Raw genomic sequence first — 27,143 nt, forward strand, 5'->3', positions numbered from 1 at the left:
CTGACTGCCATGAACACCCCCAAACAGATCTCAGCCTTGACTGGCAGGGCGGCACCGAGGGGCAAGGACTGAGCCGCAGGCTGACCACAGCATAGCAGCAAAAGCCTCTAGAGCTCCCAGGCCCTGCAAGTCTGCATAGGAGACACACGTCCTGGGAGGAAGTCAGCACACAGCTCATAGGAGCAACTGCCGGAGGCCCTGGCAGAACGTTCTCAGGGGGACCACGTGGAGAGGGTGAGGTGTCTGCTGGTTTTGCTGAATGGGTGAGGCTAAAGAAAGGCTGATTCCACCTCCGCCCACCTCCCTTCCTGAGATATCCGTATCAGACCTTCCATAAGGGAGCTTGAATGGTCAAAAGGCCATTGCAATTTCTTAAATTCAGTTGTTTGTTTCAAAAAATAAATATTTCAAGCTGGAGTTTATTTTGTAAAACCTGATGCAATCCCATCTCCAAGGAGTAAAAAAGATCTGGGGTGATTCCTTAGCACTGAGCCCGTTGTTCATTTTGGCCAAATGCTACTTCCTCATTTGACAGGACAGGAGGTGAAGTCAGACGCAGAGTTCCTCATAAAGCGAGTGGCATTTCCCGGGTAGTGTCAGACTTGGAACAATTATTTGGAAGATGACAAAGGAGGCTCAGGGCACGCCTGGGGCAGGGCGGCTACTGAGGGTTTCCTCTGCACCAGACATTGCTCAGCTCTTCATCTGTTCTGTCTCCCAGAGACTCCTTAACGGAGGAGGATCTAGGGTCATGCCCTTATTCACTGATTAGGAAACCCAGGCCCAGAACAGTAGAACCTGTCTAAGCCATATGGTTTAATCTGCCAGGGACCAAAGCTAACTCTCTCAACCATGAGAGCTTCTAACAGGAGCTCCAGAGCCAAACTGTGCAGATTCCTAGTTCCATCTCCAGAGCTGTGCAACCATAGACAAGTGACCTGATCTATCTGTACCACAGCAGCTTTACAGGAGAAGTAAGAATTCCTAGTTCTGGTTCTGGTGAGCGTTTCTGAAACACCCCTTGCCATTTCTCTCTACCTTCTCAATGTGCAGGTCATTTCTGAGAACCCAGCGGGCGGGGTTTTAACAAGGCTGGGCAGGAAGGAGTGGGATACACAGAAAGGAATGTTTATCTAGAGCGCAGCCATAAAAAGTGACATTTGGGAACTTCTCTGGAGGTCCAGTGGTTATGAATCCGTGTTTCCACTGCAGGGGGTGTGGATTCAATCCCTGGTCGGGGAACTAAGATCCCACATGCCGTGGGGCATGGCCAAAAAATAAATTCTAAAATAAAATAAAATTTGGCCTTTCTCTCTCTGGCCTTTACCTGTGATCTCCTCAAAGATGGCATGGAAGCCATCGAAGTTCTTGGAGCCATCTGAGTGGAAGAGGATGTGGAGTGAGGAGCCCGTGCTTCGGATGGGAGCTGGCCGCTCATTGCCACAGAAACGCTTGATGATCTGGCTGTCGCTGCTGTCCCCGTCGCGGACCTCAACATAGTCATATTGGCACATGTAATCAAACTCCAGGCTCAACATGACAATCCTGGAGGAGGAGAGGGTGAGAACAGGAGTCAGGTGAGGCCCTGAAGAATCCTTCCACCCGGCCTGGGCAAGTTCAAGGCCAGATGATAAGCAGGCCTCCGGAAGAGAGGAGCTATGCCCTGATCTGAGAGAACCGTGGCCCTGGAGGACTTGCGAGCAGCTGCATTTCTTTCCATGTGTGTGGGCAGGTGTACCGTGCACAGGTGTGTGGACGCATGCCAGGTGCAGGGGCAGCACAGTCCATTCCGAGAACCTCTGCACACACCAGCTCCCCGTTCAGGGGCACTGCTCCTCCCAGGCTGCATGGCTGGTTCCTTCCTAAACTCAGAGCTCAGCTAAAATATTCTCTCCTTAAAGAGGCTTCCCTGACAACTCTTTCTAAGGGAGAGCCCTTGTTTTCGTCATAATGTGTATAGACATTTTACTTTCTCATATTTATCTCCTTGACTTTGTGAGTGTGTGTGTGCACACATGCATGCCTGTCTGCTCCCCTAGCTCCCCTAGACTGCAAATTCCTTAAGGGCAGGGTGTGGCATCTGTCTTACTCCATCACTGTTTGCTTAGTGCCTAATGCAGTGCCTAGCATGTAGAGACAATAAACAAATGTTGTTGAGTAGGTGATAAAATGGATACTTCAATTTTACAATTGGAGAGTGATAGAGTATATGTTATCTTAAAGACCAAGTAAAGGAAAAAACTCTCTGCATGCATACTCTTCTGTCTGATGGAAGGATCAGAAGATAATTATCCTCTTGGTAACAATAACTCTTGCCCCAAAGAGTAGAAAGAGTAGCATCATATCAAAATTTCAGAATTGAAAGAGACATATCTTTGATTACCTCAAAGGGATCTTGGGTTTGGAAATATTGGGGTGCAATGGATCAAAAAAGCAGAAGATAAAACCCTAAGCTCTCATTTCCAAGAGGTAAGAAAAGAGGCAGATACACACCAAGGCAAGAGAGGAAAAGATAACTTTTCAGAAGATTCCAAGGGAATGCCTGAGTTATCAAGTTCACAAAATGTACATCTGTATCTTCTTCCTCACGTTCTGGAGAAGTGGGAATAGACAGAGAACTCAGAACTGCCACCTGAAAAGTTCGGACCAGTGCCACTTCTATCACCTTGGGCAAAAACTCCATGTGCCAGAATTAGAGAACAATCAGGATATTGTAAATGATCTTAAAGATCTTATTTAAAAAAGGAATGATCACTGAGTATGGCTAGTGTTTATTTTTCAGAAATTTTTATCACAAAACCTTTTGTACGGGAGTGTAAGTCCTACTCATCATAATGTGTGCAACTTGCTATAGTTTTAAGGATCTGGCCACACCAGCTCACTGCCGGCCTTGAGCAATCCCTTGCTTCTCTGGGCTTTGGTGTCTTAATTTGAAAAGGGGGAAGGGATGTGGCGGGGGTGGGGGGGGCAAGGCCACCACCAAACCGAGATCACAGCTTTTTCTGAAACTGAAACATGAGACACTGCAACCTGCATTTACATTCACTCATGTGTTCCTTATTCAATGCATCTATGGCAGGTCTGCGCTGTGACAGGCGCTGTTCCAGGTGCTGAAAGTACGGCAACTTCCCTAGTAGACACAGTGCCTGCCCTCATGAGTTCTGATTTGAGGGACAGAAAATAAGCAAGGAAACCAGAAAACAAGGGGATTCCAGAGAGTGTTAAGTCCTAAGAAAAACAGAGCAGGTAAGAGCACTGAGAGTGACTGGGAGGGTAAGCTTTCTACATACATGGTCAAGGGTAGACACTTAACTGATGAAATGGAGCCAGCCATGTGCAGGTCATGGGGAAGAGTGGTCCAGGCAGGAGAAATCTGTAAGTACAAAGGCCCTGAGGTAGTCATGAGCATCTCTGAGGAAATGAAAGGAGGCAGGGATGCTACGCTGCCAGGCAGCGCATACCTGGGAGAATGGTGTGAAGGAAGGTCAGAGAGGAGAGCAGGAGACGTTTTGTATGGTGAAGAGTTTGAATTTTATTCCAAGCTTGAGAGAAACCACTGGAAGGTTTCACCAACAGAATGACAATTTGAGAGAGGATTTTAAAGGATCACTCCAGCCACTCTGAAGAGAGGAGATGGCAGAGCCAGCAAAAGTGGAGGCAGGGAAGCCAATTAGGCCACAAGAGGATCCAGGTAAGAGTTGGTGGCAGTTCAAAGTAGAATTTTGGCAGTAGAGACAGTGGACAGACGAGATTATTTTACAGCTGAGTAAATAGATTCTCTGGTGACCTGGCTGTGGTAGGCGATGGAAAAGGGAACACCAGGGATGACGACCAGCTTTGGGGCTGGACACTAGGCTGCAGAGTATTTCCATCCTTATAATTATCCCTGGCCAGCAGGTCCAGGTTTGCAGGGAAGAAACCTATATACTTCTGTGCCTTCCTAGGACCCTTTCCTAGGCAGGTGATGCACTTCTCAACCCCTCCAACATTTTGGATTTTTGGTTGGTGGAGTTGGGGAGGGGGAGCTGATTTCTTTTCATCCTGGGTCTTGGAGAAGCTCTCCAGAGGCCTCTGAGGGGACCATTTGTCCTGGTCCCTGAGTTGCTGAAAAATTAGCCTGTGGCATCCAAAACTGTCCTTATCACACTGGAAGATCCAGCCTGGAGCCCATTCAGCAGAATGGTGTAGCCTCTCACTTGCTTCTTGAACTTCCTCTAGGAAAGTTCATTTACTGAACCTTAATCCTAACCCCAGGACCTCAGGGAACAAGAAGACCAGCAACTAAAGGGTGGCTTTGATGCGCGGGTTGAGAAAGGGACCTGAGTTCTGGATCCTCTCAATGTGGGGTACCGTGTTGCCCCTCCTGCATGACAGAGTGCCATCGAGGAGCCAGCTGACATAAGGGAACCTCTGGGTGCATCAATCCACCCAGAAAACACCGACTGGAAGCCTGTGCTCTAGAAGATTAGAGATTTCCATCACCGCCAACATCTCCATGAGTTAGAAAAGGGAAGAGCTAGGTGGACAACGTCCCTAAAAGTCCTGGGCTGAGTGGGCCACTCTGCTTTACTAAAGAGGAAGAGTAGAGGTGTCTGCCAGGAGAGAGGAGAAACACTGGCAACAGGGAGCAGATCTTTCAACTTTATCTATGCAGGAAGGGTCTATCGAGCACCTGTCGTGTGTACCATGTCCTGTTCCAGGCTCCTGGATGCAGCAGTGAACAGTTCTCACAAAGCAGGATGCACTTGTGTTATTTATCTCTAGTTACAACTGGGTCCATGGCATGAATTAAACATTTCTGTGGACCCCAACGTTCCATAAGATGAACGGCTTATCGTCCACACAAATGAAAGAATCAGCTTATTGGTTGTGGAGGTGGTGGTTGGTTTCTGAGAACAGCAATGAAAGAAGCTGTGACAAACATAAACCCCAATCTAGAGTACAAAGTCCTTGAAGGTTAGGCCTGGCCTTATTTCCTCCCCTTCCATAGAATCCAGCCAGTACTAAGTGAATTAGGTGACCTGGTCAAGGTTATGGGTGGGCAGGTTGCTCTCAGTGCTGTGTTCTGACATATTGGTGTCTTCCTGGGGTCATCGTCACCTGAGCCCCACTGTCTGCAGTCAGTGAAGGACAAGCATTTAATTGGTGGTCATCTTACCCAGGCCTTATCCCACAAAATCACTAAGAGGTAAACAGAAAGGCTCTAATATACATTTTCTGCTTTCAAGAATAAAATGTAGATGGTTAGCCCTGATTACTAGGGTCCAGGACCTTTGGTTTTGTTACTGCACTTCCTCAAACCTCAGGTTCCATAATTCTGACCGCAGCCCCTTACCTGAGTTGGATGATAAATCCAGGTTTGGCGTGAATGGTCCACTCACAGTGAGCATTCAGGGGGTAGCTCTCCAACAAAATCTGACCCTTTGGAACACGTAGAACCTGGCCACATCCTGAGAAGAGAAGATTGAGGCATAGAAATTGGAGTCAACAGGAAAGAGACGGTAAAAGGTCTCGAAGCCTCTGAGCTCATCCACGCCCCTAAAAACAGAATGGAGAAGGATATTTCTATTTCTCAAGCCCCTGGCGATATGCTCAGCAACTGGCAATGAATTATTCATTCATTTAACCCAACAGCTTGAGAAGGGAAATAGCATCATTCCAGTTTTCCAGATGAAAAAATGGATAACCAGAGATTAAATAATTTGTCTAGCTATTAAGTGACAGAGCAGAGATTTAAAACCTAGCTGTGTCTGAATGTGAGGTCCAAGCCACTCTCATCCTGCCTCTCCAAGACTGCCACACCCCAGCCTGCTGCCGCCACCTTACAAGGCTCAGAAAGTTGGCCCTCCCAGCAGCTCTACCTGGGACACTGTGGCCTTTGTTCAGCGTCTAAATTTACGTAAGCCCCTCTGCTCTGTGTCCCCTGCACACCCTCAATCCACACATATAATCCCAAAGCAACTCCTTTTTACGTGCCTCCATCCAGTTAGAAAATGTATGTATTAATTTGTTCTATGAGCAATTATGCAATAGCGAAAGCATTAGTCGCTCAGTTGTGTCTGACTCTTTGTGACTCTATAGACTGTAGCCCACCAGGCTCCTCTGTCCATGGAATTCTCCAGGCCAGAATACCGGAGTGGGTAGCCATTCCATTCTCCAAGGGATCTTTCTGACCCAGGGATGGAACCTGGGTCTTCGGCATTGCAGGGAGATTGTTTACCACCTGAGCCACCAGGGAAGCACCTCTCTAATGCAAATACCAGAAGCGGGACATGAACTCCAACCAGTCCAATTGGATTAGTGATTTTCAATTTTTTTCCTGGCTCCCAAGACCTCTTTTTTTTTCCCCCCAAACAAACTCTTATGAAGACCACCAATTTAATTTAAAAAAAAAAATGAATCAAACAGGGGGTCCTGGTTGAAGTAGAAGCTGGGACCCCAAGCCCTCCATCCTCACTATCACCTTGGTCCCCTGAGCTAGTTCCAAGGAATCCCCAAGATTTGAAAACCACAGAACAGAGTCTCCATTCAATTACATCACATCTCTAGCGTCGAGATAAGCAGAGGTCTGTACCCTCGTTGTAGGGAAAAAATTATCTCGGTCATGTAAATAAACTATATTTTCTGCCAGAGTTGGCACACTATGATCCATGGGCCAAATGCAGCTCACTGCCTATATTTTAAATGAAGTTTTATTGGAACAGAGCCACATACATTTTTAATGCATTGTTTAAGGTTGGTTTCCAGCCACAATGACAGACTTGAGTAGCTGCAAAACAAGACAGCAGAATCCACAAAAATGTAACTATTTACTACCCGCCCCGCTATAGGAAAAGCTTCTTTAACCCTATCTACACAGAACTCAGTTTGACATCATAAACTCCAGACCTTCAGTTATCTTTAATAACCTCCCCCAATAAATTCCCAAGCTCAAAAGAAAAACATGAACATCAGTGGATGGTACCTCATGGCAAGATGATGGTGGTAATATTTCTACAGTGGTAGGAATATAGCTTAAACTCTGTTTTCAATAAGCTGTGAGGTCTGAGGTGTGTGATTTTTGCAAAATTGACTGCTAGGTTGCCCAAGGCATCTCATCATTAGGATGTTTATTGCTTCTATTTCCTCGTGGGAAGCATCCCTTGCCCCTTTCCATGTGAGTCTCTGGATTTGGCCGGGCCTCCATCGTCTCTCTGTGATCTCAGTCTCCCTGCATCCATCCTTTTCTCCCAACTTTCCATTCCCCATATAGCTGCCAAAGCTACCATTTAAATACATGAATGAGATCACATTACTCTCTCGACTCGCCCCTCCAAAGACTGCGCCCTGTAGCTCACCTCCCCACAGCATCCACGGCCCTGCCCTCTGTTCAGCCTCCCCCACCCCCCACTCAGTCCTCCCTCTGAGCCAGCCACACGGCCCCCTTCCTGTCCCAACCCCAGGCCTCGCACCCACTGCTCCCTTAACCTAGAAGGTTCATCCTCTTCCAAGTCTCCTCCCTTTGGGAATTAAGCTCAACTGCTACTTCTTCAAAGAGGCCTTCCTGGACCACCCAGCTAAAACGGACCTTCATATTTCTATGGTCACTGCCATTACTTGATTTTGTTTTCTTCATAATGGACATCGCTACTGGAAATTTTCTAGCTTATTTGCTCACTCCCTTTGGCAGAGCTAGCACCCCTCCAGTTTGTATGCCTAGAATGGAAACTGGCACAGAACACGTGCTCAATAAAGAGCTGTTGAATGAATGAACGATGACATTGTGACAGGCCAGGGACTGGCTAAAAGGCTTACACCTTCTCTGGTTTAATCCTCACAAGAAAGCTTGGAGATAGCTGAGGTAGATGGAGAGATTGGTTTAGTTCATCCTTGGGGAGGGGGTGGATAGGAGAGAAAGGAGTGAGGAGAAAATAGGCCTGGCCCAGGAGGACAGCCAGGGTCCTGGCAGAGTATTCACTAATCATTCATGGACAGAGGAGCCTGGCAGCCATGGTCCATAGGGTCGCAGAGAGTTGGACACAACTGGAATGACTAAGCATGCAGCACACACGCCTTAATTTCACATTTTGCACATTTACAGACAGTTCCTAAGGGAATACACGACACACTGCTATATTTAAAATGGATAACGACAAGGTTCTACTGTGTACACAGGAAATTTTGCTCAATGGTATGTGGCAGCCTGGATGGAAGGGGAGTTTGGGGGAGAATGGACACAGGTATATGGGAGTTAGTGATGGACAGGGAGGCCTGGCGTGCTGCGATTCATGGGGTTGCAAAGAGTTGGACACGACTGAGCAACTGAACTGAACTGAACTGATACGTATGGCTGAGTTGCTCTGCTGTTCACCTGAAACTATCACAACATTGTTAACTGGCTATACCCCAATATAAAATAAAAAGTTAAGAAAAGAAAGCTGGGCAAATGACATTTATCTCCCCATCCCCCAGACGAGGAACCCTAAGGATGGGAGAAGTTAGGTATCCCCATGGCCAGACAGCCAGGAAGTCGGAAGGTGGCAGATGACTGTTCTAGCTGTAGAGCAGTGGTTGCCATGGGACGTCGGAGTCCCCTCTCAGTATGGGTCTCAACCTTAGAGTCACCAGCTGTGTGGCCTTCAGTGAGTTACGGCATCTCTCAGAACCTCACCAGACCTGAGCCAAATGGGAATAAAACTGGCATCTACCCCATTCGTTTTGTGAGATGTGAATCAGATTATGCACACCGAAAGCCCTTAGCAGAAAAACCAGCAAATGTTAGCTGTTGCTAGTTGGTGGCAGATCAAGGACTTGAACTTGAATCTGCCTAGTACCAGCGCTGGATCTCTGCTAGTACATTAACCTGTCTTAGGGTTTCCTGACCCAGCCTTCTCCCGCACCATTTTGAAGCGGCAGGATTTCCCACCCCCATTCTCAAATACATTGAATCTTTGCCCGTCCCCCTCCCCCTCGAGCTATTAGAAATGCACGTGCCTTCTTCCTGCACACCTCACACTCCTCATCGCCCCCATCCGCCCATCTGCTGCCCGGCTATGGAAGTGATACACGGGGTGTGAGAGACAAAAAAAGAAACCTTCCTGCACAGCCTCCGCCCCCCCGGGGACTGGCAGCTTCCCCACCACAAGGTGTTAAGTCCCAGCTCCGCAGCAAACCTCCTGCAGGGACCCCAAGTTAGAACCGGCAGCAGATGCTGCCAGCCAACTTCTGGTTTCCTCCCTGGAATCAGACAGCAGTGTCACTTTCAGATCCCCTCTCCCCCTCTCAGATCTGGGGGAGCCAGCAGGCTTTGGCCAGCCCGAGGGTCTTATGGCCTGGGGAGTACTTGGGGTCCCACCCCCAACCCGGGTGCTGGCCCCTGGCCACGTGAGATGTGAGACCACTGGTTCCTGGAGACCAGGGGCTGTCCTTCAGAAACAGCCAGGATTCCCAACCACACGCAACAGCCGGGTCCTTCATGATGTTTCCCTTCTGTCTCTGGAGGGGAGGGCAGAGTCGGCCTCAAGACAGGATGCAAGTTCCAAGCAGCCAGAGACACAGAGGCCACTTCTCAGAAATGTGCTCTGCAGGGGGAGGGGCGGGGGGCGCAGTTAGTGGGCACCGGGCAAAGCAGAAGGCACCCCATGCCCTCCTCACACCAAGGGGCTCCTTCAGCCCCCATCTCACTCCCACCCCCACGGGGAGTCCAAGGAGCCGGGTGCAGGGCAGACTCACTGCACCCTCTGTCTAGGGCTGAACACAGCCAAGTGTCCTCGCTAATGAAGTGCGGTTGGCCAACCAAGCAGGTGGTCCTGGGGCTGAAAGACGGGAGTGGCAAGGGCCCAGACAACGTGCTCGGATTCCCTGACCATGTCTGGCTGCAGGAGAAGAGGTGTGCATGTGCGTGCGTGCGTGTATGTAGGGGATTTTGCCAGCCATGCCAGACTGGCCCCTGGGATCTCAAATCCTGGACTCATCTCCAAGCCTGCCTCCTGCCCTATCCTTGCTACAAACCCAAACAGGAGAGAGAGCTGGATAGACTCTGCTTCGACAGAGCTGAAAGGAAATCTTCATGAATTTCCAAACTAGAACGAGAGCTGGAAGCTTCCCAAAAGCAGTGAACACCCCCAGCATTCTGACAAGTGTCCTTATCTCCAGCTGGGGGACAAAAGAGGGAGGGGCGCTTCTGAGAAGCAGTGGATTTTTTTTTTTTTTTTTTTAAATCTTTCCTTTAGGCTGGGGGCAAGGAGGACTAAAGAAAGAATTCTGTTAGCTTCTTTTTTTTTTTTTGCCATGCTCCACAACTTGCAAGATCTTAGCTGCCTGATCAGGGATTGACCCACACCCTCAGCAGTGAAAGCTTGGAGTCCTAACCACTGATGCATGTGTGCATGCTAAGTCACTTCAGCCACCTCTGACTCTGTGTGACCCTGTGGACTGTAGCCCCCCAGGCTCCTCTGTCCAGGGGATTCTCCAGGCAAGAATACTGGAGTGGATTGCCATGCTCTCCTCCAGGGGATCATCCCAACCCAGGGATCAAACCCATGTCTCTTATGTCTCCTGCACTGGGAAGCGGGCTCTTTAACCATTAGCGCCACCTGGGAAGCCCCTGGAAGCCAGACCAGGTCCTAATCTCAGTTCAGATTTTTCCTAGCTGTATGACCCCAGACAAGTTCTTCAGATTTTCCAAGCTGAGCGTCCCTCATTTGGAAATAACAGCAGTACCTACAACCACTCTGTTGTTGCTGATTTATTATTTAAGGATTAAATGAGATAGTTACTGTATGTGAAGCATTTAGCAAAGTGCCTGGCACACATAAACAATAAATGGCAGCTAACACTGTCATTTCTCAAGTCTTGTCTGGATCTGAGACACAAATTTGGCAAAAGAATCACAGGTGGCAGCCCAGGTTCTGATCCACTGCTCCAGGTCTCCTAAGAGCCTCTTTGCATCATTGGCTAAAGCTCTAAAGCCTTTAGGCCCAGGAGCCTAGACAGGGATGGCAGAACAAAAGCCTGGATAATGACATGGGAATGACCCACACACCAGACAGGGAGCAAGAAGGAAGCTGATACTGCCCATGTGATTTGGTTCATCCTACCCTGACCTGGTCATCCCTCAGACAGGTGCTTGGAGTGAGGACCTCAAGGGCCTCTCACTTCAAGAAATAGCTTAGTTCAGAGGAAGAGGGACTGGACTCCGGGGCCCAGCTTCTGAACTGGCATCTTGGCTCTGCCACATAACAGCTGTAAGACAGCAGGTAAAGTGACTCAGCCTCTCTGTGCCTCGAAGCCCTCACCTGTGAAAGGCTGGATGAGGATGAATGGTTCATACATGAAGGTACTTGAGCATTGTCTGGTTCATAAAGAGTGCTGCTGCTGCTGCTATGTCACTTGAGTTGTGTCTGACTCTGTGCGACCCCATAGATGGCAGCCCACCAGGCTCCCCCATCCCTGGGATTCTCCATGCAAGAATACTGGAGTGGGTTGCCATTTCCTTCTCTAATGCATGAAAGTGAAAAGTGAAAGTAAAGTTGTGCTAAGTGATAGCTTTTACCAGGGGCTCACGTCTTCACTGGCTCTCTAGAAATGACTTCATGGCTCACTCTGTGATCTGGCCTATAGTTCCAATCAATCTAATACTTTAGAATGGTTGCTTAAGTGTGTGCTTCCTCCATGACACAGTTCCATGAAAGCAAGGACCTTTGTCTGTCTTGCTCACCTCTATATGCATGAATATGTGCTTAATTAATTAACTGAATGCATGACTCTGCCAAATTGTATCAAGCCTCTTCCTGCCCAATCAAACCATTTTCGAATCCTCTTCCCAATACTGTACCAAATGGCCTATCCGTTCAGTTGAAACCATTGTCCAGCAAAAATACTATCTGCCACTTTGTTGCAAAAAGGTTTTTCTCCCCCAGATTCATCACAATCTTCGCAAAAAAAGCATACACTGAGATAACCCTGACAATCCAATTCAAAAGTCGAGGACTGGGTTTGAGCAGCATAAAAAATTAGACAACTAAATATTTTTTCTTTTCTCTGTGCTTCAGTTTGGTTGATTTCTACCAGCCTGTATTTACATTCTCCGATCCTGTCTTCCATCATGATCAATCAGCTGTTAACCCCTCTGATGATTTTTTAATTTCAAATATTACAATGTGTTCAGTTCTGGGATTTCCTTTTGGTTCTTATTAATGCTTTCTAAATCTATTCTCAATTTTCGCATCTCTTCATCCATTATAATTACCTTTTCTCGCAGATCCTTTAATATATTCATTTTTAAATTATTTAAAACTCCTTGTCTGAAAATTCTAATAGTTGATCCCATGTGGTGTGTTTCTCTTGACTGATCTTTCTCTTGACTATTGGTCCTATTCTCTTCTTGCTTATTCACAACAGAAAAGACATATTTTCTTTTGATTGGTAATATCTTTTCCTCCATTAGGCAGGTAGAATGAGGTACTGATCAATTTGATCAAATCAGGAAGCAAGGTGGTTTGGGGCAGGGCTGAAGCTATAATCCCTCGAGAAGCATCTTGAAAGTCAAGCAGTGGGAACCTTAGAAAACTTATTTTTGATTTTCAACACTCGCCCTGCCCAACTTCCTGCACTTCCATGACTGTAAGTTCAGGAATCTTTGATCCTGTGAGACCATGAGACTCTGAGATGACAAATTTTTGAAACTGGAAAATGACAACAATATTCCAAGATCTTCTGCTTTCTAGCCTCACCCCCAGCCTCTGCTTGCTCAACAAAATTTCACTAATGAGAAGTCTCAGTGGATAGGGTAATCTTTGTTTGGGGGTATTTTTTAGATGTAAGTTCAATAGGCCAGCCCACAGGCTCATCCCAAGTCTGGCTGGGTCCTCCTCCTTCTCAGGCAGGCCTTCACCTGCCCTGGCCCTGACCTCAGTAGCTGGCCTCAGGTAAGACGTATCCTGCATCACTTGCTCTCCTAGGAAGAGCTCTTTCCTATGGAGTTTAGTTCCTTTTAGATTCTGTGTTCATAGATATGAGAGGGCTTTAAAGTACATTCTGAATTTCCTTTGATTTAGAGTGATTTCTTGCTGTTTGAACAGGAAGGAAGGCCTTTTTCATATCCCTCTCCACCCAAACCAGAAGTTGAGCAATAATCGATGAGCTCTTTAATAACATAAAATCATCTGCAGGAGTTCAAACGTCAATTCTCTAGAATCAAGAACTTCAGCACATAACGTATGAAAAGCTATTCGCCACACATACAGTGCTTGTCCTGGAAAGCAGCCTCCCGTGTGCTGTGCTCAGTCGCGTCCGACTCTTTGCGACCCGTGGACTGCAGCCTGCCAGGCTCCTCTGTCCACGGAATTCTCTGGGCAAGAATACTGGGTGGGCTGCCATTTCCATCTCCAGAGGATCTTCCCGACCCAGGGATCAAACCCACGTCTCCTGCACCTCCTGCATTGGCAGATGGATTCCTTACCACTGGGGCCACCCTAATCTCCTCATGGCCAGCATATATCCTCTTCTTTCTTAGGGAGTTCTGTTTTAGTATTTTTCCTCTGTGGCCCCACACTGATTTCCTTCCCAACAAAGAAAAGACAAAGAGCACCCTTCAAGGCTCTGATTTAGTAATAATACGAATAGCAGCTACCATTTATCAAGCACTTACTATGTTCCAGACTCTCTATTAAGGAATTTCATAGATAGCACTTCATTTAACCCTCACATTAATCCTTCATTAAATCCTCTGATGGGGCACTGTTATTTCCCCCATTTTGTAAATGAGGAAGCTGAGATTTACAAAGATTGGGTGGCATTGCCAAAGTCACAGAAGGAGTCATGAAACAGATTAAAATCCAGGTCCTACAGATTAAAAGCCTGGTTTCAAGCCCAGCTATTAACCATCACATAATACCATCCTCAATTTGTACCAAATTGAGCACTGCTCCTTTCCTGGAGGTGCCAGGACACAGAAGCCCAGACTTCCACGAGCCAGTTTTCAGTAACTCCACCCAGGCGACTCTACTCTTCCCCAGCAGTACAGCTCCAGAGATGAGTAAATCAGTGACACCCAGCTTTGTGGGCCTCTTCTTCCCCTCCCCCTCCTTCCTTCCTTCTTTCTCTTTCTCTCTCTCTTTTCCTCCCTCCTTCTCTCCCTCTCTCTCTCCTTCGCTCTGTCTTTCTCATCGACTCTCAATCATTCCTGGACCAGCCAGCACAAACCATGCTCCCCTCTGATATTCCACCCCCACATTTTGGTCACCACTGAAGGCCCGTTCCTCTGCTCCTCTGTGTCTATCTACAATATGACTAAGGAAATAAAAAGTATCCCAGGCCTATTAAGCTCTCCCCACAAACCCTCTCTCATCTAGGTTGCTCTCCTAACCTTCCTACTTCCCCGAGACCCTTTGGGGCCTGAAGTGTTGGCATCACTTCAGTGCTACCTGGAAGCATGACATCCGGGAGGCTCTCGGGCCCTCTCCTGCTCATCTCATTTAGTGGCTTAGGAACTTGGTCTGAAGGCCAAGTTAAATAAACTTCACTCTGGAAGTCCGCAGAGTGGTTCCACTTAAGAACTCAACTTTCCAGTTTAAGAAGCTTTGAAAGGACGCCTTGATTTTAACTTTGGAGATCAGTGCCTCTCATTGGCAGCACCAGGTCACAGTTCCTAAATATCATTCCCCATAACAGGAACCAGGATTGGAGAAATGGCTCATTTCAGGACTTGCACATAAAAATCAAGGTGAACTTGAAACCCTGAGCGGGTGGGGGCAGTGCCAAGAAGCAAGGAAGTGCTCACAGAATGAGGCAGCGAAGTCATCTTAAAGGGACTTTGGTGGCCAGTTCTGGGACAATTTAAGTATCAAAAAGAGGACGATAGGATTAAGGGGAAAAAAATGAAAATTCATGAGCTCACAGTACAGAGGAAGAGAGAGAAGACAAATGTGGGAAAATTATAATAACGGGTGAATCCAGGTAAAGAATGAATGTAGTATTCTTTCAACTCTGTGTATTTAAAACTTATCAAAGTAAAAAACTGGAGAAAAAAGGAATCACTCCTCTGAATATTCTGCGATTACTAAACCAATCTCTCCTGGCCAGGAAAATGTGAAGAAAGTTTTTCCCTGGGCTCAGTGACCTCCAGCCCTTCTCCAGTTCTCTTGCTTAATGTAACTTGTCGATGGTTATGAGTGAATCGATCACATAATGGATGTTAAGACTGTAAAGAGTTGGGTCAAAACCATCTGTGACGAGCATTGTCAAAGACAGTGAGTAAATAAAGGTGCTACCACGTCGGCTCAGTGCTGAAAGGTCTATAATTAAAATATAAACACTGTGATCCTTTCTGGCATTTGCCTGGCACTCCTCCTTTCTTCTAAGGTTCTATATGGCACTCAGGAAAAGGTGCCAGGGTTCTACAACGGTCTTCAGCAAGAAGCCCTCCTCCTCCAGAATTAAATGATCTGAAAGGATCACTTGGGCGCCATCTACTGGGCAAATGCTTGCACTGCCACATGGCTCCAGCATTGTGCCCCAGCCAGGCACAGACCACCCAAGTGTTCAGCTGCCCCTTAATAGAGGTAGGCAGCATCCTGCCTGCCTAGTCAGCAGGGCAGACAGTCAACAAATACTGAAATGAATTACTTCTGCCTGGGAATTCCCCTTGCATTTATTTAGTATGAGCTGTAGGTGATGAGAACCTAATAACATCATGTTGATGTCTTATGGTCAAGTCCTGCTTCCACGAATGTATTGTAAACTCATGGAGGGTTCCCTGTTTCCCCTGGTGACGTGCCTAGTGATCCATAAGAAATGCTCTCTTTGTGTATGTGGCTGTGATCAGGTAAACATACACTGCATGTAATGAGGCTTTCACCATGGAATTGAACAAGCATAACTGAGCCAACACAGAATGGAATAGGAGTATGATCATTGCTTTGTTTGTTTCACAGCATTGACCACATTCTTTTTGTCTCTCTTCTCTAAATTTCAGGTTCTAAAATGGCAGTGACTACATCTGTCTTGCTCATCATTGCACATAGAAGCACATTCTTTCAAGAAGCATTGTTTGAATGGATTGTTGTTTGTTCAGTTGCTAAGTTGTGTCCAACTCTTAGCAGCCCTGTGAGCTGCAGCACGCCAGGTTTCTCTGTCCTTCAATATTTTTGAATGGATGGGTAGATCTATTCATTACTTCTTTTTAATGAATGGGGGCATGCGTACTCCACTTTGCCTGCCTAGTGGTGGTGACCCATTGCCCTGAGCCAATTCTGCTGTCCTTGAGAAAGTTCGATCCTATACATGGAAACCATCACCAATCCAGACCAAACAGACCTACACAGTCGGCTGTTAAACTGAGGCTAAACGCAAGACTCAACCAACAGGTACTATTTGGAAAGATACATCTACAGGATTTCTTTGGGAAAATGCAGTCCTCTGTCTTTGACTTCCTGCATGCAAATATTCTTCCCCTTCTCTGCCCTGTCCTCTAAACAAACTCACTCACAGTGTTTAGAGTATTGTTTAGGAAATACTTGTATCCTTTTGTTTGAGGTAGAATATACTCTCATACTTGACTGATTTGTGGCTCAGCCACGTGACTTGCTTAGAATATAAGTGAACGTGGTGAGAGCAGAGGCCAGGAATGTGGCCGTGTGTTTGGCTTGACTGCTTGTGCTTCTGTGACACACTCAAAGCAGATCATACCCCAAACTGCCCGCTGTGGTCTGAGCTCCGAACTCTAGAGTTCAACCCAGGCCAACCCAGCTGACACCAGTTAAACCCCAGCCAACTCACAGATGCATGATAGAGAAAAATACACATCTATCCTTTTGAGGGTGACTCTTATGCCCCCCAAACTGACTAATACATATGAACACACTATCACCACCACCTGTGAAAGCTTTGACTTAGAAATTCTACTCTCTGACCACAATACCTCTTTCATCTACATGTTCGGTGGCTTTATTACCACTAAGCCTGCTTTTCCATCTCACCGACACCTCCAGTCTCTATTTTCTTTACCAGGTTCATTTGGGTTTTGTGTCCTGCCCACGCTGGAGCCCTGGACAGTCACGTCTCTGCCAACTCTTAGGTCAACCATGTGACTGCTTTTATTCACCTCTGCTACCGTGCTGCTGCTGAGTATCACCCACCTGTCCAGGCTGCATCACCTACACATTAGTTCCAGCTTCCACTGGGTCCTTGGCCATGCTTGGGCATGCTTTAACTTTTTGGTAGCTGACACATTTCCTCATTCACCAGGTGGCTCTCCCCAAATTTTGGTACTCTCAAGCCTCAGCTTCCCTTCTACTCTGCTCTCATTAGAGACTTCATATGCTGCTTGCAGAGAAGACAGAGCTACAGAAGAGTTCACCAGTAGGAGGTAGGTGAGACAAGGGGTCTGAAATCACACAGACCCCTAAATCACACAGACTTAGGTGTCTTAGGTATTTTTCTTACCCTTTGCCCTAGACTCTTGCATTTTTGCTACATGTTTGATCAGGCAAGAAATACCAATAACACTCCATCCTCTGTTTCTGTGGACTGGAAATATTGTTCGTAAGAGTAAAATTAATGAGGCTCTAAAACCATCCTGATTGCTTCTAATTTAAATGGGGAACATGTAAAATAGGCTTAACAAAATAATAACAGTTTATACGTTGCTCCAGATCCTGCTGCTCAGAGTGATATTCACCACTGGGTTGCTGCATGGGGGAATCTTAAACTGAGAGACAGTTTAGATTTCCACTCCATTTTCAAAGGATTATTGACACAGAGGGGAGCACTAATAAAGATTAAGCAATTCTTGGAGATCAAGCAGAACCCAGCAAGGATCCCTTTCCTGGGACAAGTGGCATGCTGACAGTTTGATGTGGTTCCAAGAGTGGAACTCAGGATTTAAGAAGTTTTCCAATAGGAATTCATATTTAAAATGCACTACAGACAACATTTTTGAAGCCTTATTCACTGCCTGCTGACCAATGACAGCACGCAGTTGCTTCTGGAATGGACATGAGGCATGCTTGTGTGCAGAATGCCTTGGCTTCATTCAGGAGAGAGGGGAAGATTTAAGAGGAGACAGAAACCTCCCATGGCCAATTCCAAACAGATGTCCACAATCCACACCCAGCAGAAGGAAACATATTTTTGTTTCTTACAGTCTTACGTAGGAAGTCTTCTGGCCACAAGCTTTCCAGAACTCACAGAGTCCAACAAGATAAACCTTAGTCCACGGCAAGGTGAGACTTGAAAGGAGCCTGAACTAGAGATGGAGCTAGGTCAGGGACTACTCACGCATGCAGTCTCCTCCATACCAGCCCGCACGGCACTCTGCACAGTAGATCCCCTTCACGTAGAAGTCGTCGAGGGTACCCCCCCAGGAGCCGTTTCGGCACGTCTTGCAGTTTTCAAAGATGGTGCAACCTGAAACATTTCCAAGCAGAATGGTGTTCGATTAAGCACATGCAGGTTCTGATGGGTTGCACGAGAAACTGTGGACTTTGCCAGGATCTTGTCTCACCTAAGAGCATCTGGACTCAGAAAGGTGCCCTTAGGAAAAAATGCTCATCCCTAGGAAGATGCTAGAGTCACCAGCATTCAGACTGAGGAGTTTAGGGGATGGTCTGAACCATCTTCCAGGTTAGCAGCTGATGGCTTGTTTTAAAAAAACTTAGCTTCTGGTCATAATTATGAACTTCAATTTTCAATAAAATACAATGCTATTTAAACTTATTTTTAATCATTATGCTTTACAAAGCAAATAATATTGATGAAAATACCCCCAAATCTAAGACTGGTAGCAAATGCTTATTATTACATTAAAACCAAATCTAAATTACATTGCTGTCTGTGCTAAAGGAGAAGCCTCTTGCTGATTGTAAATTTTTCACATTTTTTACAAGGATGCCTATCTCATATATCATCAGTAACCTGAAAAGTATTATGAGATATTGAAAATATTTAGTAATAACCTTCCAGATTGATTCCACATTTTGGTTCTAATTAATAATTTTTAAAAAAATCAACATTGACATAATTCAGATGCCATAAAATTTACTGTTTTAAAGTTTACAATTCAAAAAAAGAAAAATAAAGTTTACAATTCAGTGGGTTTTAGTACATTCACAGAGTTGGGTAACCATCACCACTATCTAAATTTAGGATATTTCATCACCTCCCTCCATAAAGGACCCCATACTTATTAGCAGTCACCCCCTTACCCTGTCCCTGATCCCTGGCAACCAGTAATCTACCAGTCATTTCACATAAATGGAAACAGGCAACACATGGCCTTTCTTGTCTGGCTTTTTTCGTTAGTGGCTGATGCTCTAATGCAAAATGAAACAACCTGTAGTAAAAAGCAGACTACACCAATATAGGTATTTTTTCCTCTTTATAAAAGTATCACATATTGATTGTGGAATATTAAGAAGATTCAAACAAGCAAAAAGAATTCAATTGAAAACACCTAAAATTCCATTACCCAGAGAAAACCATCTGTAATACTTTCCCTCTGTATACACACAAACATTTTTTAAAAATTAGGCTTATATTATACACTGCACATTCTGTTTTACTTTTTGATTTAATAAAAATAGTAAACATCTTCCCATTCCACTAAATATCCTTCTATGTCATATACTCCTATAGCCAGAGTGTGCTGTTGGAAACAGCCTCAGTGCCTATTAATGGGCTCACCTTGGAAGGTGTCAGGCTCCCCCGGATCAGAAGACCACACCAGAGAGGACTCAGCAGACCTCGATCAAGGGTTGTTTTTAAAACATGGCCTCCTGAGAGGTGGGGGATATTGAGAAAAGGTGGAGATAATCCAAGCCCGCTTATTAAAACAGAGCGCTAAGTTCTGGCTGCCCCATTCATTGTCCAGCTGTGTGTCCTTGAGCAAACTGCTTAAGTTCCCTGTGCCTCAATGTTCTCATCTGTAACCCTGGGGTTAAAAAATGTACTTATCTCATAAATTTGATTTAAAAATTAATCTCACACCAATAAAGGGCCTGGAACATAGCAATTCCCCCCAAATATGAACTCCTATTATTATTCTGCATTCCTGTACTTCCACTTACTGGGCTTATCCCCACCATAGCATTTGGCATGCTGAATTTTAACTGCCTATTATCTGTTTTCCTATATAAACTGAAGTCAAGGACTGCATCTTATTCAACACTATATCCCCCCCACACTTAATATAGTATCTGGCACATAGTAAGTGTTCCAGAAATATTATATGAGATTCGAGTGAATGAATAAATGGATAGATGGACAGTTGGAGAGATGAATGAACTGCTAATCCAGGCTTCTGAAGTGTCTGAGATAACCAGCATTTCCTTGAGCCGATAGCACACTTTTCTCTTTGGCTAAAATTATTAGGTTTTCATTGGCCCATAATGCACATGTGCAGTGCATACGTGTGTGATGTCTGTAAGAGACAGACTTGCAGCTCTCTCTGCATACCATTCTGAGTTTGCTCCCTTCTTCCAGTGCTTGTTTCTTTCAACCAGAAAAAAATTGCTAATACGACTCATCAGAGTTCATATGACCCACAACTGGGTCCCGGGGGGACCTCTGTGTCTTTAAAGGCCATCTTCACCCATGTGTCACATTCCCATCTGATTCCCTCCCCACTGTGCCGCCGAGGAGGTCAATGGACTCCATCTGCCTTCAATGACCCTGCCAACTCTCTCGCTCTCTCTCCAGGCCATTAGGGGCAAGCCATTAAAAACCAGTTTGGTGATTAAGATGAACAAGGCTATGTTAAAAAGACACTAAGCAGCTCACAGAATTGCCCAAATGGTAAGAGAACCAAGGTCAGAGCTAACAGCCTAGAAATGCACTAAAAGATGCAGCCAACCTGCTCCAGTGAGGGCCCCGGAGCTGCTGGATGTCAGCACCACCATCCCCACCGCCGGGCCTCCCGGTGGCACAGCGGCAAAGAATCTGCCTGCCAACGCAGGAGATGCCAGAGACGCGGGTTCGATCCCTGGGTCAGGAAGATCCCTTGGAAGAGGAATGGCAACCCACTCCAGTATCCTTGCCTGGAAAATCCCCATGGACACAGGAACCTGGCAGGCTACAGTCCACGGGGTTGCAAAAGTTGGACATGACTGAGCACACACACCCACACGCCACCACCAGGCCCCTGGACATTGGTCCTCCTGCAATTACTGCCATCATAGGAGAAAGAATGGTTGTCCATCATGATGACAGAAGTGATAGAAATTCTAAAACCAGGCAGAGATCCCGTTTCTCACGTTTGAGACTGAAAAAATTCCAAAATGGCACATTCTGTTGTAAGACTTCAGGCAAAGAATACTCTCATGGATGGCTGCTGTGAACGCCAAACGCATGGAGAAGAATTTGGCAAAGGCTGGCAAAATGACACATGCGCCCCGCTTTGACTCAGCAATCCTTCTTCCAGGAACCTGTCCCAGAGATATGCTGCAAAAATACTAGCTGATGTACGCCTGAGGCTATTCACTACAGTAATATTTATAACAGCAAAAAGCTAGAAACAATCCAAATACTCATAAACTATGGTAATCCACAGTTTATGATGCACAATGCAGTTTCGTGCAACTGTAAAAAGGAGTGGGAAAAAATGGCTTTATACTGTCAGTGAGCCACCTCCAGCATATATTGTTAAGAGAGAAAAAAGCAAGGTAGTCAGCAGTGTTTATGGCACGCTGTCTTTGGTGCACGAAGGGGAAAGACACATAAATGCACACACAGATTTGCTCCTATTGTCAAATATAAACCTACCTACATATCAAGCAAGTGGGTTTCGAGTAACTGGTATAACACCATAGATAAAAGAACTACAATTGACTTTAAAACATAGTATTCTGACTCTATAACCTAATGAGATATATTCTAAGGTGAATAAAAACCATAAGCATCAGTGCTCTTATTACTAACACCCATAATGCTCTAGTGTGGCTTCGTACAAGTTTAAGATAAAGCGAGTAAGTGATTGGTTTAGTTTATTGGGACACAGGATTTTCACCATGAAAGAAAAGGCATACAAATACAAAATCCAAGAAGTTAATTAACAACCTTGGAATGTTACATTTGAACTTGAGTAGCAGTAAAAACATTTTAAAAATGCACGTTTCCCAGTTCTAGACACTTAAGAAAACAAACAAACAAAACCCTGTAGCAATGACGGTTCAACAGCAAGGAACAGCTCAGGTGACCTGATCATGGTCTCAGACCAGAGTTCCTTGGAGAAATGGCTGATTCCAGATCTGGGGCAAAAAACAGACAAGAAGAATTCAAGAAGTCTTCAAAATCAGTGTGGTCATGCCAGAAGAACACAGACGGACACAAAGGGGAGCCCAGTATTAAAAGATGGGATGTATGCATTAAAATGAATAATGATTGACATGGATTAAACCACATAATAAGTGAAAATGCCTGAGTTCATAATGACACTCACACACACAGAGAGAAACCTCTTTGATCACTGATAGGGACTGCTCAAACATGAATTCGCTATTTTTGAAAATAAAAAATTTTTAAAAGTCTTTCTCTGGCTCTTCCTTTCAGGGCACCCATATGGTTAATGCGGAACAGCTCTTCACTACTCAGTTGGGAAGACCCTTCCTAGCATCAGTCCAGGTGGGTGCCTCCTGTATTGATGTAATAAGTTGTTGGGTGCAGTGTGGCAGATGTTGATGGCCTTCTCTAAGATGTGATATGAAGCGACAGCACTGCCTATGAAGTTCCCTTACTTACCCCATGACCTCATGCCGTCTCACAAAGCCAAAGCCAGCCCCAGCCCCTGCTGCCACCACAACAGTAATTGTTAGCCTTTTGAAAATATTCAAAGTTGTTCAGACTTCCGTACTCCTGCCAAGGATCCCTAGTCTGGAGACCCTGACTTAGCTCTCAGATTTTCCTTAGAAAATCTAGAGGCACTGCTCAACGATTTCCCTGCAAACCCTACTCACCATCAGGGAACTGGAACAGCGGGTTTCTTTTCTGGATCAAATGTGCAAGGGTCATGCTGAGGTCACTTCTATTTTAAAGCTCAGCATTACTCTCTTCCAAGAAGGAAAATGGTTTAGACGTAACACCTGTATACTTGAGCCCTGTTTTCTCTCCCCTTCTATGATTTTTCTCAAAAGGAAGTTCCTGGTAGTAATAAGCATCATCCTCTGTGTTTGTAAAAGAAGGGGAGAGGCAGAAAGGAGAGAAGTTCCCAAAGCCTATTTTTGACATCCTTTTAGTCTTCAGTGTAAGGAAAGTGTATTGGAAATTCTCTACATCCTCTGTTTGATCAGGCCCAGAAGGGAAAAGGACTCACAAGGCAGCAGATATAAAGCACCAAGAAACCATTCAGTGAGTTGCTAATCACGCTAGAAACACATTAAGAGTGAAACTCAGTGTCCACATGGCTCTCAGCAGACAGACACTTCAGCGAAGGAAAATCACCATCTCCTCTGTGGTGGGGGCCAGGGAAGTTGGGGTTTGGAGGAAAGGCAAGTCTAGCTTGATGTAAAGCCAAAGGAATGGGCACCGTGACCTGGGAAGGCCCCATCTCGTCCTAGGATGCTCTCATATCACTGGGTGGTGTGGTGGTGCACGCGTGTTCAGTCGTGTCCGATTCTTTGTGACCCCGTGAACTGTAGCTCACCGAGTTCCTCTGTCCATGGGATTTTCCTGGCAAGAATACTTATTACTGGGACCAGTTCCCAAATGCCCAAGCATCACCCTTGACTTCTGCGCTTCCCTTCCCTTCCAGCCAACTCCAAACTGCCATCAACTGCACTCTCTGATCTCTCTCAGATCCCTCCACCTCTCCCCATCCACAGGGCTTCTCTTCATCAAGGTCTCCGTTATTCTTCCCCTACGTCTAATTGTGCCCTTCCTCCAATCCTTTCTCCATATTGCGGCTGAAAAGAAAATCGGCTTTCACCTCTTTACTAAAAGATCTCCAAGTGTTACATCAGGATATAGCTTAAACATCATAGTACTGCCTGCAGAGCCCTTCAGCATCTCACTGATTTTCCTTCGCTGAAGTGTCTGTCTGCTGAGAGCCGTGTGGACACTGAGTTTCACTCTTAGTGTGTTTCTAGTGTTTCTAGTGTGATCTGCAGTTCCCTAAACTCCATGCTTTCTCTTGCCACGGAGCCTTAGCACGTGCTATTCTCTATGGCCTGACCTCTCTACTAGATTCCCTTCACACTCCTCAGTTTGCTGCCTCTATCTTCAGCATGCATATCACCTCCTCTAATAAGTCACCCACCCCCGTCCCCACCCAGGCTCCCACGGCACCCGTGATCTCTATCACAGCACCTCCCATGATACATTACAGCTACCTATTTACTCTTCCATCTCCCCCACCAGGCTGTAAGTTCTAGAAATGCCAGGAATGTCTCTTTTTCTAAAGCACTGTGTTCCCAGTACTTGCCATAGTATACAGGGGCGCACAGTCTGTTTGTTCAATGAATGAATAAATAGATGAATCCACAGCTTTGTAAGTTTGGCACTGAAAAGGGCACTAACCCTCCAATTCCTCTGCCTGTATTTAGAGTGTGTAGAGTTATGCCACTTTTAATCATTATGGCATCACAACCCCTGATGTCTACCTGTCAGAATTCAAGTGTTCTGCCTGCTTCCATCAGTGACCTCAGAAAACATGGAGGCGATTCAAGGTCTCCCAGCGCACACTCACCTGGGTGAATCAGGCAGGAGTCACATTCATTCTCCTCGTTCCTGCAGCACGGGATGGTATAACCCACCACTTCCTTCTTTCCAGGGCACTCACATTTAATCTGATCATATTCACAGCACTCCCGACACATGATATTCCACTCGGCTCCAGGGCAGGCTTCATTGATGACTGTGTACTCTGAAACAGAAAGCAGCAAGTGAGGATGGGGGGCCTGGCCGGAATGGGAAAGCCCCAGAAGTACTCTACTGCCAAGAAGCACCTTGCCCTGGAACCTGCCCGAAGGATGTTCAAAACCATCCAGTGGGGCACAGGAGAAATTTGTTATTTCAAATTTCAAAGGTGCTATTCATTTTTATTTTTAATAAAAAAGAAATCATGTTTTATCAATATAGAATCTAAGTGGATTAACACACATGCACATAAATAACAAAAAGCATACATTTCCTGAGTGTCTATGTTTATTTCTATTTTTGCTAGAGTATATCAGACCACTGTTTACAGCTACACAGGTTGTGCACTGCACAATTCCAAAAGGAACCATCCAACTGGACAACTGCACAGCACAGTCCAGGCATTGGGGCCGTCAGGAAAGTCTGGTGACCACTCTCTAGGCTAGTTCTATCAAGTACAAGGCTGAATGCCCAGTAGAGACCATGGCATTTCCTCCAAACTTGGCTCCTGGATTTTGCAGCAAACCATTTTTATGGTATCTTCAAAGCTAAAACCAGCAGAAAAGACAAAAAGTATCTTAATTAGTATGTTTGGGAGAATTTCAATGTTTTATAAGAGTGAACTCATTGGCAGAACTTCATTCAATCCCTCAATACAACTGAGTGTTCTTTCCCATGAGAAAGCAGTACTCCTTTCTGGATAGAATTTCTTTCTTTTTTCCTAAAATATATCTTAGGTAAATGAAAAGGAAAAACCATCTGGCAAAAACTATAAGAGTAATCAGTTGGTGGTTGCCCAGAGGAATCCAGGGTAAGAAACAAGACCTCACTTTGATTTCCTTTTCCTCCTGTCCCAACTCTATAGTCCTAAAAAATTTTGCACTGAGATGATTGAATCAGAAATAGGTCAGATAGGAAATGGCATGGTCTCTACTTGGCATTCAGCCTTGTACTTGATAGAACTAGCCTAGAGAGTGGTCACCAGACTTTTCCGACGGCCCAAATGCCTGACTGTTGCTGTGCAGCTGGGCAGGTGGGTGGTTCCTTTTGGGATTGTGCAGTGCACAACCTGTGTCGCTGTAAGCAGTGGTCTGATATACTCTAGCAAAAATAGAAATAAACATAGACATTCAGGAAATGTATGCTTTTTGTTATATGTATGCTTTTTGTATGCTTCCTCAAATAGCAGATATTTGAGGAAGAAAACAAATTGGGCTTCCCTGTGAAGGCTTCCCTAAAGACCCCAGGCCAGGATCCTCATCAAACTTTGCAGACCCATGTAAACCAACTCTAAAATCTATGGTGGCTTCTAACCTCTTAAATTTCATAACTTAGTTTTCTGTTTTCCTTCCCTAAATTTGGAAGTCTGACAAAGAGTAGATCATTCTTAATTTGCCAAGTAGAGTCATATAGAAAAACTCTTACCATCTTCGCTCGGCCTCTGGTCATAAGAACATTCTAGCATCATAGAAAGGAACCGCTTGCATGATAAGGGACAGTTTCTTAGAACGAATACATGCAGTTTTATGAAAAAAATCCCTCATTGCTTTTCCACAAACACTGGTAGGGCAGCAAAGACCTTCACCCTGGCATTTGGGAACAAGTGGCATCGATCACTATGATATTGTCATCGCTGCAATTTTGTTTCCTGAACTATTCTGGGAGCTCCTCTAGGACACACTAGAACTTACTCAGCTGAGCTTCTTATGTTTCTGATTTTGGTGGGATGAAATGAATACTTTTTAAAATCTAGAAGAGAATTTAATGGTTAAAAGTGAAGGGAAGTAAAGGAAAACATAGGAGTAAGTCTCCATGATGCTTGACTTGGTATGATCTTGGATTCTTAGGCATGACACGAAAAACAACAAAAGATAAACAGACAAACCGGACTCGTCGAAACTAGAAACTTTTGTGCAACACAGTGCGTTCTTACGAAAGTGAAAGGACAACTTAAAAATGGGGGGAGATTTTCCAAATCATATATCTGATAAGGATTTAATATCCAGAATATATAAAAGACCCCTTCAACTCAACCACAAAAAATGAAACAACCCAATTTTAAAATGGGCAAATGACATGAATAGACATTTCTCCAAAGAAAATATACAAATGGCCAATAAATGCGTGAAAAGATGCTCAACACCACAAGTCATTAGGGAACTGAAAATCAAAGGCACAACAAGATAACACCTTACACATACTTCAGTTCAGTTCAGTCGCTCAGTCGTGTTCGACTCTTTGCAACCCATGAATCGCAGCACACCAGGCCTCCCTGTCCATCACCAACTCCCGGAGTTCACTCAGACTCACGTCCATTG

At 45.4% G+C, this 27,143-nt stretch overlaps 1 protein-coding gene across 1 annotated transcript in view; it reads right to left on the minus strand.

Moving 5' to 3' along the window:
• The window catches only part of PAMR1 (peptidase domain containing associated with muscle regeneration 1), an 80,718-nt gene that overhangs the window by 29,412 nt on the left and 24,163 nt on the right, over positions 1-27,143 (minus strand). The window contains exons 2-5 of the mRNA XM_010831859.1: positions 24,656-24,832; positions 18,259-18,387; positions 5,336-5,450; positions 1,328-1,545 (exon numbers count right to left, since the gene is read on the minus strand). Coding sequence (XP_010830161.1) covers positions 1,328-1,545; positions 5,336-5,450; positions 18,259-18,387; positions 24,656-24,832 — 639 coding nt within the window. The remainder of the gene's footprint in view (positions 1-1,327; positions 1,546-5,335; positions 5,451-18,258; positions 18,388-24,655; positions 24,833-27,143) is intronic.

The sequence above is a fragment of the Bison bison genome, unplaced genomic scaffold (genome assembly GCF_000754665.1).
Source record: "Bison bison bison isolate TAMUID 2011002044 unplaced genomic scaffold, Bison_UMD1.0 scf7180017864531, whole genome shotgun sequence".
In the NCBI taxonomy this organism is placed as follows: domain Eukaryota; kingdom Metazoa; phylum Chordata; class Mammalia; order Artiodactyla; family Bovidae; genus Bison; species Bison bison.